Raw genomic sequence first — 13,056 nt, 5'->3', positions numbered from 1 at the left:
ACCATCCTAGCAAAATCATCTCAACAAAACCATCCTAGCAAAATCATCTTCATGAAATCATCTACACAAAACCATCTTAGCCAAATTATCTTGGCAAAACCATCTTGGCAAAACCATCTTAGCAGAACCATCTTCACGAAACCATCTACACAAAACCATCCTAGCAAAATCATCTCAGCAAAATCATCTTGGCAAAATCATCTCAGCAAAACCATCTCAGCAAAATCTTCTTAGCAGAACCATCCTAGCAAAATCATCTACACAAAACCATCCTAGCAAAACCATCCTAGCAAAACCATCCTAGCAAAATTATCTACACAAAACCATCTTTGCAAAACCATCTCAGCAAAACCACCTCAGCAAAATGATCTTCACAATACCATCTTGGCAAAACCGTCTCAGGAAAATCACAGCAATGGATCAGCCTCTTTAAGGCCACAGGCTGATGGCTAATATAGGTGTGTGCTTCCCTGATTGTCAATATGAACCTCAATTAATTACTGCTCTTTGGTAATTGCACCAGGCAGTTGTGTCCATGCAGGACTGATTCCAAACACAGAAACAGGTGAAATTCCAGTTTGCAGCCTGAAAACACATACTCAGCCTGACAGATATCTCGGGGCAAAAATCCAAAATGGGTCAAATCTTTATCAAAATAAGATGCTGAACTCTCATAGGGATGGTAATTCCATTCAGAAAATAACAAGAAAATTATTTTTCCCGATTAATTTATTTTCAAACTAGAGTCAGTAGATAAAGGCTAATCATCTAACTTCCTTTTCTGATTTTTGCAAGCACAGAGCTATAGCACTTGTTTCTTACAGTAAGATTTAAGGATAGCACATGTCTTCTCTCAGTCTATTTACCTGGGCAAAGTATCAAAGCTCTTGATCACAGAAATGCATTGCAAGGATGAGAACCATTACCATCAATTCACAGACACAAAGTGACACCAGAATGAGTTCAGGTGACTTGCTCTTGGGGACAGAGGAATTTTGGTTGCAAGCTGTGGAGTAAATCCAGAATTTCTGCATCCCTACCTGACCTGCCACCATTAAGATACCCTTTTTTTAATTTCCTCATCAATAGAAGCATTTTTCAGCACAGTGTGCTGAAGCCAGGCAGGTCAGCTATGTAAAGTAAGGCAAGATGTCTCATAATTAAGCCAATAAAAAGAGACTCAGAATTGCTGAATTCAACTCTCAGGACTGGCAGTAACTTCTGTGCAACCTTAGGCAAGCCTCAGTTCTACATTTATAACACTGAAATTGTTTTCCTCTCCCTGCTTCCAAATACTTTCATAAGAACACTGACACTGCTCACATCCTACAGAAGCAACAGAAAATGTGTTATGATCAGGCACAATTAACTTGCAAAGCACAGTCAGCTGCACAACTGGGATGTTTTGTTCTGTTTAATCTTTCTGTGCATGACTTGGTAGAACAGTTCTTCCATTCTTCCACAGTTCCAGGTTCTCTATCAGCCAGCAGAGCTTTACCTTCCTCACTGACACAGTTTATCAGTACCTTTCTCAAGAGCTCTGCTGACTGAGGGTGTGTAAGAAGACTCTTACCAGCAATCCCCAAGTGAAGTGATTATTTCTGTCACTTTGACAAGCTGTTTCAAAATATTTGGCAGACTCGTGCTTAATGGAAGCCACAGGCACCATCAGCAAGGAAAAGCTGTCATGGAGACCTTCCAAAGTGCACAGCAACACTGGCTGAGGTTTATTTACCTGAGGAGCACTGGTTGCTACCAAGAAGGCATTGGTCCTTCCTGGGTGATCGTAGTCATGCATGGCTGCAGCTACATAAAGAGCCATCAGCTCCAGGGCAGGGATGTTGCCAGCCAGGCATCCGTAGCTGTCATCTGTGGGTGTGTATGTCTTTGAAAACACGTATCCCATGTGGCCATGAGTGATTCCACTGTCAGAATCTGAGCAGAAATAAAGAAATGGAAACAGTAAAAAATCCAGGGCCTCTCTTTTTCAGTGACCGACTGTAAGAGAAGCAATGAAGCAGGGAGAGAAGGAGCAAGTTTACAGTAAGGATAAATGCAGCCTGACCTCAGAGCTTCCTGTGCTATGATCCAGTACAATAAAGCAAACAATGGAAAAGGAACAAATTCTGATCCCACCTGGGGATCCTCCAGCAAAACCTGCTCTCCAGCTATGTAAGCCACAAGCAGAAAGACATGGATTCATGCTGGAGCTTTGTGGGGAAACTTGATCTTCCCACTTTTATCCCTAATTTCTTTCATCGTGTAGACAAGTCCATGAGACACTGATAGTCCTTAAAGCAATGGACTAGAATTTAATAATCAAAATATAGTGCATGTTTTCCAATACAAATGTCTAGACTTTGGTTCTTTGCTGATAATCCTCTTATCATCCTCTTTTTAAAGCATCTTTGGCATACCTGTCAGAGACAGGAACTGAGATGCTCTGCTGATTTAATCTGAACGACCTTGAATGGATCTTGCACGCAGCTGAACAATGTCTTTCAAAAAACAAACATCAAAAGAACCCAGAACTCAACCCTCTTTTATTCCACCTCACCTACAAAGCCACTGAAATCTCTTGCTAATAAATTTTTTCTCAGGAATAAAACCATTTAAACTACACAAAAAACCAACCAACCAACCAAAAAAAACAAACAAAAACCAAATAAACCAAACCAAACCAAACCCACCCCCCCCCCCCCAAAAAAAAAAAAAAGAAAAAAGAAAAAAAGAAAAGAAATAAAAGAAATAAGCAGAAATGGAACAAATTCCTGATTTTCCAGCAATTCTCTGAGAACTCCCACAAAACACAGGTCCTCTAGTTGCCATAGCTGGACATGGAGAAGTTAATATAAAAATGCAAGAAGCACAGCTTCCTGTAGTGAGCAATCAGAAAACAGAAGAAGAGGGGTCTTGTAAAGCAATTGCCAGAAGGTAAAAAGTGTTTTTATTTAGATATAGAAAGGAGAAGCAAAAATTATTTCATGATAGCCAAGCAGTGGCAAGTGCACAGCTCTGCCTGCATGCCCCAGAAATTGTAGAATAGCAAAAAAATGAAGGGTTTAAGGATTTAAGTCTATGCTGCCTCTGATACAGCACAGGAAAGTACTAATAATATAGTTTTCCTAGGAAAAAACCTTTTGCAAAAATAAAAACCTTTTGCAAAAATCAAATGGCAACAAAGCTCTGCCATTAAAGGTGACCACAAAGGCTCGCATTCACACATCACTGAATGTCAAGTATTAAGTTTTGGAGGAACAGCTCCATTCCCTTCAAAGTTACACAAACACACCTGCACCCCTTCAACACCCACTGTGCTACTGAACTTGACCACATTCTTAGAGACTGCAAAAAGTTCTGCGTGCAATGCCCAGCTGCTGCCTTTGTGACAGCAAATCTCACGAGGATGCCAGCATTTAAACGCACCTGAATCGCTGGCGGAGCCGTGGTCGTTGATGACGGTCGGCAGTCCCGGGATGGGCTGGGTTGTGAGGTACCACACGGCGTGCAGGACATCCGTGGCGTGGATTCGGTTGTGATCTGTGATGGGGAGAAAACCAGCCAGCTGTAAAACACCAGGGCAGCGCTGACAGAGGGCTGTCAGCACCATCTAGCGGGTACCGTGCGCAGGCAATCCGGCAGAGACAAAACCAACACTAGCACCAGCATCACACCTGCTTCTACCTTTTGCACAGAAATGGGAAAGAAGATAAATTGATTTTGTATTAGAGCGAGATTCTTCTCCAGTAAAACAAACAAACAAACAAAAAAACTCAAGAAAAAAAACCAAGGAAACAGAGTGCTCATAAAAATCCCGGAGGCTCTACGAATAGTTAAATGTTTTAAACAGAAAGGAATGGCTTCAGCAGAACAGGCCGTGGGACTTCCATCTCTAACCTCCTGAGGCTGTGACCTGCTGCTTTAGATCCCTGATCCAGCTCAAACACAAGGACAGGATCGAAACTGGGTCTCTGACTTTCCCAGAACAGACTCCAAACCACCTGGCTGAAGGCATTCTGAGGCAGCTTTCCTTAAATCCTTCCCACTGCTCCAACTGGTATTTAATATTTGACAGAGAGACGGCATGACTTATAATGATTTCTCCCACATTTTTCTGGGAGTGAAGAGAAAACAGGGTGTTCTGTGTTCCCCAGTGCTGGGTTTATCTGCCACCTAAAGGGGGTGATAACTCATTCCTCTTGGGAAAACAGGAGTCTTTTGCAGCTGAAGCACTTTGATAAATTTGATTTGAATTAGTAAATGCTGTGGGGATGACTGAAAACACGTTTTTCAGGGAATAAATGTTTCCCACTGTAAAACATCAGCTAAGCTGTAGTGACAGAACAGGGTTCACTCATGTTTTGGGCTATTTTTTCTGCTTATAAAGCTCATTTCTTCTGGTAGCACAGCATTGCTACTGTGTAAAAGTCCAAGTTGCTTTTAGGGGGTAAAATGTGGCAAAAACCTCCAACTGGGGCACTGGGGTACACTTGCATTATCAGGAAACAGTCTTTACTAATAATATCTTTCTATGATTTCTGGCTTTCTGGCAGATTTTGCCATGAATTCTGAACCAATGTAAAGATGAAATACAAAGTAAAAAAGATGACAGGCTGTGGTTCAGCACCAGCCTCTGCCTAGCCATCCACTTGGTCATGACGTACACTGGAAGAAAAAATTAGCTTTATAATACAAGAAGAAAAGCTTCAATACAAACTCCCCAAAACTTGAGGGAAGCATCATTATGTGCCAGGAATTTTTACTTACAAGGTATCTCTCGGTATCCACACTCCAAGGCATGGAAGTAGTTCATAAATTCCCTCACTGGTATTTTAAAGGTTTCAAAGAGCCCCATGTCATCAAAAAGCCTGTATGATACCTGAAAGAAAAAAACAAAAACAAAAAAAGAAAACACCTATGTTGATAAGTAGATGAGAATAACTCTACAAATTAGATATAAAAGTCCTTAGGTTGAATTACCCCATAAAAATCTGCTTTTCTGGGAGTATTTTCCCAAATCCTTGGCTCAAATCAATTCCCAGAAAAGGAAGAACAAGCAAAGGACTGACAGAAGGGGGAACCACGCAGCTCCCATGCGTTGTGTCCTTGCTTTCTCTCCAGGTTTGGAGGTGAAATGATAAAAATGACTCCACCAGGATATCAGGGGCAGCAAACAGCTCAGGAGGCAGAGCTGCTCTAAACACTCCTGCACCCCAGGTGAGTGTGAGCATCCAGGAGAGGAGGTGCTGGGCAGCAGAATGCCATGGGAGGGGCTCCGGAGAGATGAACGCTCAGCAATGCAGGCAGCAGCTGACACAAGACAAGTTTGAACTTGACAAACCAAATAAAGGGACACGGTAAAATCACTGCCTGATCTTTTCACTTCTCTTGCAAACTGGACCCATCTCCCATGCGTGGTGATGATGAGAGGGCCAAATAATCCTCCTGTCATCCTGACCATCCCAGAGGCCCTGCAGGGATGCCCCCCTGCCTCTGACACTGCTCCTGTGCTGCCAGCACTGGAGCACCTCCACTTCTCTCTATGAAATAAATACGTATTGGCCCAGCAATAAAAGCTAAACCACAGGTTTTAGTCTTCCAGGAGCTGTAAGAAAACTGTTAAGTGTGACTGAAGATATTATTGAATTTTATGGCCTCTTATGAAGCAAAAGCTGAGTTCTGAGAGCTTGGCTCTGTTTCTGAAGTGAGACTGAAAGCATGCTCCTCTCTGAGCCCTTTCATGCACATTTGGCACTGCCACACTGACTGGGCTTGCCACTCCAGTTTGCACAGATGCTTTCATGGCTCCCGACTGGTCTGGGGTCTTTTTAGATGTCTGAATCAATTTAACATTCCACAAAGAAGGAACAGATATCTCAAGCAGCTCCAAAGATGCTAAGCCAGCATTTGCCTTCTACACTGAATGCTTCCCTGGAGGCATGTGTCAACTTTGCTTTGTTCCATCTCATAAGCTTAACCTAGCACGGCAAACATACTTAATTCAGCTTTTTAATTTCCTCTTTTTTTTTTTTTTGAATGAATTAGTCCATTTGATAGCAAAATGCTGAGAATAAATCATTAGAGCTTTTGTTTGCCTTTGTTTATAATATCCCAGGATTTAAAAAACAAACCAGAAAAAATATAGTGCTTTTGGCTGAAAAAAAGGAGATTTATTTATTTTAGTTTCCTGATTTCTGAAAATAATTTCATTAGCAACATCTGAGTAGGTGGAGGTAATAAGGATCTCTATTTTGTGGACAAGGTTGAACTTGCTATGTTCTGCTGTCAGGGAGAAGGAGTTATTGTAAACAGCTGTTACAGAAAATGTTCAATTTTCATCACAAATATTAAAGCTTCTCTATTTTATTTCTCAAGCCTCGTTTTGTGGAACTGTGAAGTGGGTATCATGTTGAGAAGAATTTGGGAAGTGGAGTGAGGAGGTTGAGTGCAATTTGAGGCAAGCACAGAGGACTTGTGTCCAGAGGTACAGAAGCTCTTGGTGCAGCTTGGTGAAGTGCTTAAAGCCTACAGATGTACCTATGTAAAACCAGAACAAATTCTGGCTCATCCAAACTGCTCTTTATGCCATTAAAAGAGAGTTCTGGTTTTCCTTGGGTTTCATTCATCCTTCTATTATCATTCCATGCCATTAGAAAGATGAGCAGTATGACCTAGAAGAGCATTTCAATCCCACACTCGCTGTCCGGTGCAAAAGTGCCTCAGTGAGCACCACTGAGTTTATCCAATAAATATATCCAACACCCAGTTTGCCTGTTTCTCTAAAGTGAACCTAGACTCTTGGCAGGCTGCTCAGACTCAGATGCTGCTTGCCAAGCTGCAGAACACTAAAAGGCAGACCACAGAATAAATCTGAATTCATGCCATGGCTTTCCTTGTTGACCACCAGATAATTGAATCTAGCTGAATAATAGGTAACCACCAAGGGACTGTGATTTGATCCAGCATTCTCTGGAGCTTGTTACACTGAAATCTGCCTGACACACTAACCTCTGTGTTTCTGGGGGGGTGATAATTGTACCACATCGTACCAATTAGCTTTATCTCTTCTTTCCAGCACTCATCACTACATAATGCCTTGTAAAGTGATCCTCATTCAGTCTGATTCTCTGGGGCTTTTTTTCCCCCTTTCATCCCTAAATAATAATAAAAATAATTACTCGCTTTTCCTGTTTAATAACCTTCAATACTTCTACAAGAAAAAAATGACTAATTTGTCAGTGTGCCAGGAAAAGGGGCATAGCAGAGTAGGAAGTTCAGCCAAGAAAGTGATTATGGAAGGTAGCACTAATCGTGCTGGGCATGCACAGGCTGTGTCAGTAACTGAATTAAACCCACAGGAAGGAAGAAAAACCTGAGAGCTGAAAGAAAGACTAGTAAGCTCTTCCATCCCAACCCACAGCAAATTAGTCTTCCCTACATAATACCATATGAATTTTCTCTCCAAGTTCTGATTCTTTAAAAATGAGGGAATTTAGCAAGGGTTCTTTCTACCCCCACTTCCTCAAACCTTGCTTTTTGCCCAGCCTGAACTCTAAAACCTTTTATTTCTGGGATCTTATACTGAAATCTTCAGTGTAAAGGAGGACCAAAACTCTGTGTGTCTTGCATCCACTGAATACATTTACTGTTTAGCCCTCCCATGCCATACCCCATGAGAAATCCTTTCCCAAAGAACTCAGTAAGGCATGGAAGCCTCTCAAGAGAATATTCAGAAAAGCAGAGAGCAGGAGGCAAAATAGGTGTGTGATTTTTATCTTCCACATTTTTAAATTTAAAAATAAAGGCATTCAAAAGTAAGGAATATAATGAGACAGAATTCATATTGTCAGCTTTGAATTAGGCGTCGGGGATCATCAGCTTGTAAGGACAATGCCTTTTAACATGTCTGTGTCTCAATCTGTCAACATTTAGACCCTGCAGACAAGGTGCACCTCTCACCTGACTGAGAATCCGACCGCATTTCTTCCCAATTTTTTCCACCAAATCAAAGATTGGGAAGTTCCAGCTATTTAGCTGCTCCATCAGGGGATCCAAGTTGTCCATGACCAGAGGCTCAGGAGCCAGTACAGGCTTGTCCTGTGCCAGAAATCAGAATAAAAAGGATTGTTAGTTCAGTGAAGCATCTCAAGTGAAAACTGGTGCTCTTAAAAGCTGAAGTCACATTAGCATCACGTGTAAGTCAGTGGAACTTCACTCAGCTCAGATAGATGTCCTCATTTCTTGCAGCCCTGCAGCTACTCACTCTCCTTTGTAATGTGTTTCACTTGAATGGATGGGAAATTCTGTTTATGAAACAGCAGTGTCTGCACTTAGCACTGAGGCTCACTCATTCATTCACTCCTGGGAATCCTTCATTCATTTCCAAGGGAGGCTGCCTTCATTGTGAAATTCACTCTGGTACAGAGAGAAAAGCTCCCAGCTTCTGCTTCTGCACCAGGACCCATTCACTGGACTCTAACATGGCTAACAGAGCTCAGTCCAAGTGAAGACTTGTAGTCCTTAAACTGAAACCTACCAGTTTTTCAGGGTCTGCAAATACAAGTTGGGTTGTGCCCCTCCTTTCACATTTCCTCCAGTACACTCCCTGGAATTTCACTTTACTTAGAAACTGGAGATGAGTAAATGCCAGAACATTTCAAGCAAAATGCTTGAAAATTCTCTCAGCATGTCCAACTCCAGCAGATTACAATAAATTTTTCAAGCACTCCTGCCAACTGCAGATTATTAATTCAGTTGTACAACAGGCTGTGGAAAACTTAACTAAACAGAGCTTTCCCTCTGCATCTCAACAAGCTCACAGTTGAGTGCTGTGAGACAATCATCACACTGCAACATCTGTTTAAGGCAATAATACCTTGCAGCACCCTTAGATCACATTTTCTCTGTGGGGATCTGGGTTTTTGCTTAGTTTTGTTTTCATTTTGGTTTTTTTTTTCCCCCTCAGTGTCAGCATACACTCATTCTGTTGTGCTGGGGGAACTTGGAGGAGCTACCTCAGGCGGTGTCAAGGGATGCAGGATGATGGTCTCGGGTGTGTAGGACCTACAGCCAGATCCCTTCCGTGGCTGCTCCTTGGAGCAATCCGCGTCGTCGTCGTTCTGCACGATGTCGCTGCTGTCGCTGTTGTTGGTCTCGTAGTCAGAAGTGGCTTGAGCAGCATCATCTGTAAACACAAATCACAAAGCTTGGGCTGTGAACAGCAAAGGTTTAATGGAAGTCAGCCTGTGGCCTGAGTAACAGCAGCAGGAGCTCTGACTCATGACACGTATGTGCTGCTTGGCTGGCTCCGGAGTCGGACAATCTGTCCAAGGGCATTGAAGACAAACCCTGCAGAGTGCAAAAAATGGCAGCAGGGAACGAAGAGAGAAAAAATTCTGAGGACCATTATTTAAGTAAACTGAGGGGAACAGTATCTCCTTTATAATTTAACTCCATAAGCATTTTGTACATGCTGTACATACGAAAAGGGAAGGAGCATTTGGACATTGAATTGTCAAAGACAATTGGTATGGCCTCACCTGTGTGTGCTCTCCTTTTATGACAGACAAGCCCTTTTAGTGGACAGTTACTTAATTTGAGGGAACGAGGTGTTTTTGACAAAGAGTTACCTGTTCTGTTCAGGGTGTGTGTAGTAGCATCGTTCCTATTCAGTGTCCCATCACCAGTTTCTATTTGGTTGTAGGGTCTGCCACAGCTGAAACACATCAAGAAACACAGACAACATGAAGAACCACGTGCCTCAGACAGTCCTCTGTAAAAGGATTTCCCACTGGCAGTGTGAGATTATGTCATACAGTATAAGTCATGGTCCAGGGTATGTTCTCCAGACAAAATCACAGGAGAGTGCTTAAGTTTTATTGGATCTTGATACAAAAATACAGAAAGACCTTGGATTAACTGCCCACCACCATTAAATTTGTGTTTTCAGCAGTAAACCTGAACCATATGATTTCTTTAAATATTTTTTTATTATTCTCTAAGTATACCAGCACAAAATAAACTCCCTAGTTCTATATTGCAAATACCCTATAAAGATGAAATAAAATTATGAAACTGTGCCAGAGTCTCATGCAATCTTGCAGAATTCAGCTTGAACACAGTCATGATCTGGCTTCACTCTTGCCTAAAATTTGAATACGTTTCTCTTAAGGAGGAAAATTATATTTTATCATTACTTCAGTGACAGCATACCAAGTACAAAAGAACCAAGAGGGCAGAAGTTGCTTCATCATTTCAAGAACAGAAACACATTTTGGGAGGGATCACAATATTATGACCTTTTAAAATGACTGGCTCTTCTCTTCCATTAAAAAGCTTCATTCCTTGTCTGTAGTTCCCTTTAAACCCTAATTACAACCTGACATTTTAACATTTTATCTGGCTTAAGTCAGCATTTTGTGGTGTATCTTACATATAACTGTGTTCACAAAGCAGCTGTTACAGAATTGTTTGGATTGGTCAAACATTGTACTAGAACCTCTGCACCATTTTAAGTTCAACATATAAAAATGGTTTAACTCCTGGCCAGCTAGCTTTTGGCTGGGTCATCCAAACATATCCTGGAGCTGGGTATGCCCTGCAAATATCATGAGCTCCTGAAAGACTTTCAAATAAAAATGCTAATCTGTATTCAAGGATACCTGTAGTGCATAGCCAAGCAAATAAATCTTGTATCAGTCAGGCTGATAAACAAGATGAAAAAGGTATTAATTTCATTACTATCTACAACAACCTTACATTGATTATTTTTTGACATTTTTAGTGCAATTCTTAACTGTTCTTTTTAATAGAAGGCTTCCAGAAATGAATGCCACTTGTGAAATAACAATGTTTTGAAGTGGTAATAAAGGCACAGCTTAATAAGACTGCAGACCCTTTATGCTTCATTTCTGTTGTGTAATATAGTTTTAATTTCAAATGAACCTCTCCAAATCCCAATTTTGGTATACCTTTGGAAAACTCTTACAAGCAGTTAAGTTTCTATTTAGTCATCTAAATCCATCCCAAGAGCCTGTTTGGATCCTACTCCAAACTCCAGTGAGGATGACTCCCTTGAGCAAAGCTGCAGTCTCTATTTTGACTTTCTCACAGCCACCTCCTTGCCTTGCACACTGACACACATCCAAAATCATGTGACTGAAGGCAGAAAAGCAAAACTATTTCCAGAGACAGTCAGACTTGATAGTGCTCTCTGCTGGCTGGCTGCTTGTGCTAAGGCCAAAAGTAACATCTGGTGAGCAAAGCAACCTTGAAACTGCACTGGGACAGGCTTGGGAATACCAGTGCTTTCCAGTGTTCTGAACTGGACACATACTGCAAACTCCAGTAATTTGATTTAGCAGCTGAATCCTTTCTGAAAAGATAAGCAGAACCACTTTCTTTCCAAAATGCTAATTTTGCAAAGCAGATCTGGTCTGTGTTCCCTAATAAAGGGGTACTTTAAAGAAAGAAATTAAACTGCGTTACTGGAGCTCTTAGCAGCAGAAAGAACTCATCTCTGGTTGATTTCTGGGCAAAGAAAACTCAAAAAAACCCCAGAGTACCTACTCTGACTCTGCCTAGGGAAGACAGGACCCACTCCTCCTGAGAGCAGGCTCAAAATCACAGAGTCTTCAGGCACTGCTGGCCCGAGCAGTCAGATTTTCAATGCAGCATCAGGTGCCTGCTGTGCAAGCCTTGGACTGTGACCTAAAGGTGACTGCTCATGTCAAGGGCATGGCTCCAGAAACACAAGCTGTAAACATGAAATCCAACTTTGGGATCTGCAGGTCATTGACAAGGAATTTATTTAGGAATCAGGCTGTCCGCCTGACAGGAGTAAAAGCAATAAGCACAGCAATAAACATAGCCAACAGTCTCCCACTTCAAAAGTATTTTGTAGCATTGACTTACACATTTACTGAAGTCCTACAAACCTGAAAAATCAATATAAACACTGTAGTAAATCACAAAAAACTTGTATGTGGGCCAACAGAACACGTTCATGAGATCAGTGTGAAATGATTGCAAGGCATGTCAAATTATCCTCTTACCTGCTGCAGATGATGGAGGGGCTGATAATAGGGTCTGACAGGCTAGGTGCACTCTGGGTAGCAGTTAAGACTTTGTGTGGCTTTAGGCCCTGCTTGGTGTCAGTGTCTGTAGGCTCTGGAAATGACACAGAAGATGTTTTTCCAGTAGGACTCGTGGCAGGCGTCCCCTGAATCGGCGAATGGCACGGGGAGGTGAGAGGTGAAATATTTGGTGGGATACCTGGCCAAGGACAAGAGGAGTCTTGTCAGTTAACAGAAGTGGCAGACGTTTGTGTTAGTTCACCGTGCAGAAATACTCTTCTTGAGATGCACCAGCAGAGTCTCCAAAAGCAAAACAGATAACAGCATACCCTTCTCCACCCTGAGCCAAGCCCAGGGCTGTCACAGAGTGATCAACTCCCACTGCTGTCAGCCACTTTACCTGCTGAAGATCTGGCTCAAAATACAAAGCATATTTTCCCTGGTGAGCAGGATGCATTGAGGGGACAGGCATGAAATGAAAGAGGAGTTTGTGGCAGGACTGCTGCTGTCAACATGTGCTAGTGACAGAGACACAGCCCCAAACAGGCAGCTCCCAGAGCCATCTGCAGCTTCTCTCTCACCATCTCTAAAGCAGGGTCAAGGAAGGCTCACACACGTTCCCACAAAATTTGGATTTCTACAGGTTTGAAGAAATAAACCAAAAGGAGCAATTTTTAGTAGTCACACATTACGCAATACTGCACTTCTGGGGCCATTTCTCAAAGATTTTGGCCTTAATCTTCAGCTTGAGTTTATTTTTCTGTATCTGTTGCTCACTAAGGGAGACGTGCAAGCATTTCTGCAGCACATGGTACTGTACACCTGAGCTAGAGCACAGGATCTGCCAATATCCACATGTGCAACACCAGCAAGGCGTAGTTCTCTCTGTCCCTTATTCCCCCTGAGCACCACTGCCAAGGTGAAATGCATCCAGTATTTAATCAAAGTGCTGCCTTCTCCTGGAATCCACTCTACAATTCCC

At 42.1% G+C, this 13,056-nt stretch overlaps 1 protein-coding gene across 4 annotated transcripts in view; it reads right to left on the bottom strand.

Annotated features, from left to right (window-relative positions):
* The window catches only part of PDE3A (phosphodiesterase 3A), a 224,408-nt gene that overhangs the window by 16,540 nt on the left and 194,812 nt on the right, over positions 1-13,056 (bottom strand). For 3 of the 4 annotated variants that reach the window (XM_038154344.1, XM_038154347.1, XM_038154346.1), the window contains 7 exons: positions 12,054-12,273; positions 9,630-9,715; positions 9,015-9,184; positions 7,960-8,097; positions 4,768-4,879; positions 3,427-3,540; positions 1,736-1,935 (listed from right to left, as the gene is read on the bottom strand). In XM_038154344.1, the coding sequence (XP_038010272.1) occupies positions 1,736-1,935; positions 3,427-3,540; positions 4,768-4,879; positions 7,960-8,097; positions 9,015-9,184; positions 9,630-9,715; positions 12,054-12,273 (1,040 nt within the window). The remainder of the gene's footprint in view (positions 1-1,735; positions 1,936-3,426; positions 3,541-4,767; positions 4,880-7,959; positions 8,098-9,014; positions 9,185-9,629; positions 9,716-12,053; positions 12,274-13,056) is intronic. The other variant, XM_038154345.1, reaches the window with a different exon arrangement.

The sequence above is a fragment of the Motacilla alba genome, chromosome 1A (assembly GCF_015832195.1).
Source record: "Motacilla alba alba isolate MOTALB_02 chromosome 1A, Motacilla_alba_V1.0_pri, whole genome shotgun sequence".
In the NCBI taxonomy this organism is placed as follows: Eukaryota; Metazoa; Chordata; class Aves; order Passeriformes; family Motacillidae; genus Motacilla; species Motacilla alba.
This window is presented reverse-complemented; position numbering and strand designations above follow the sequence as displayed.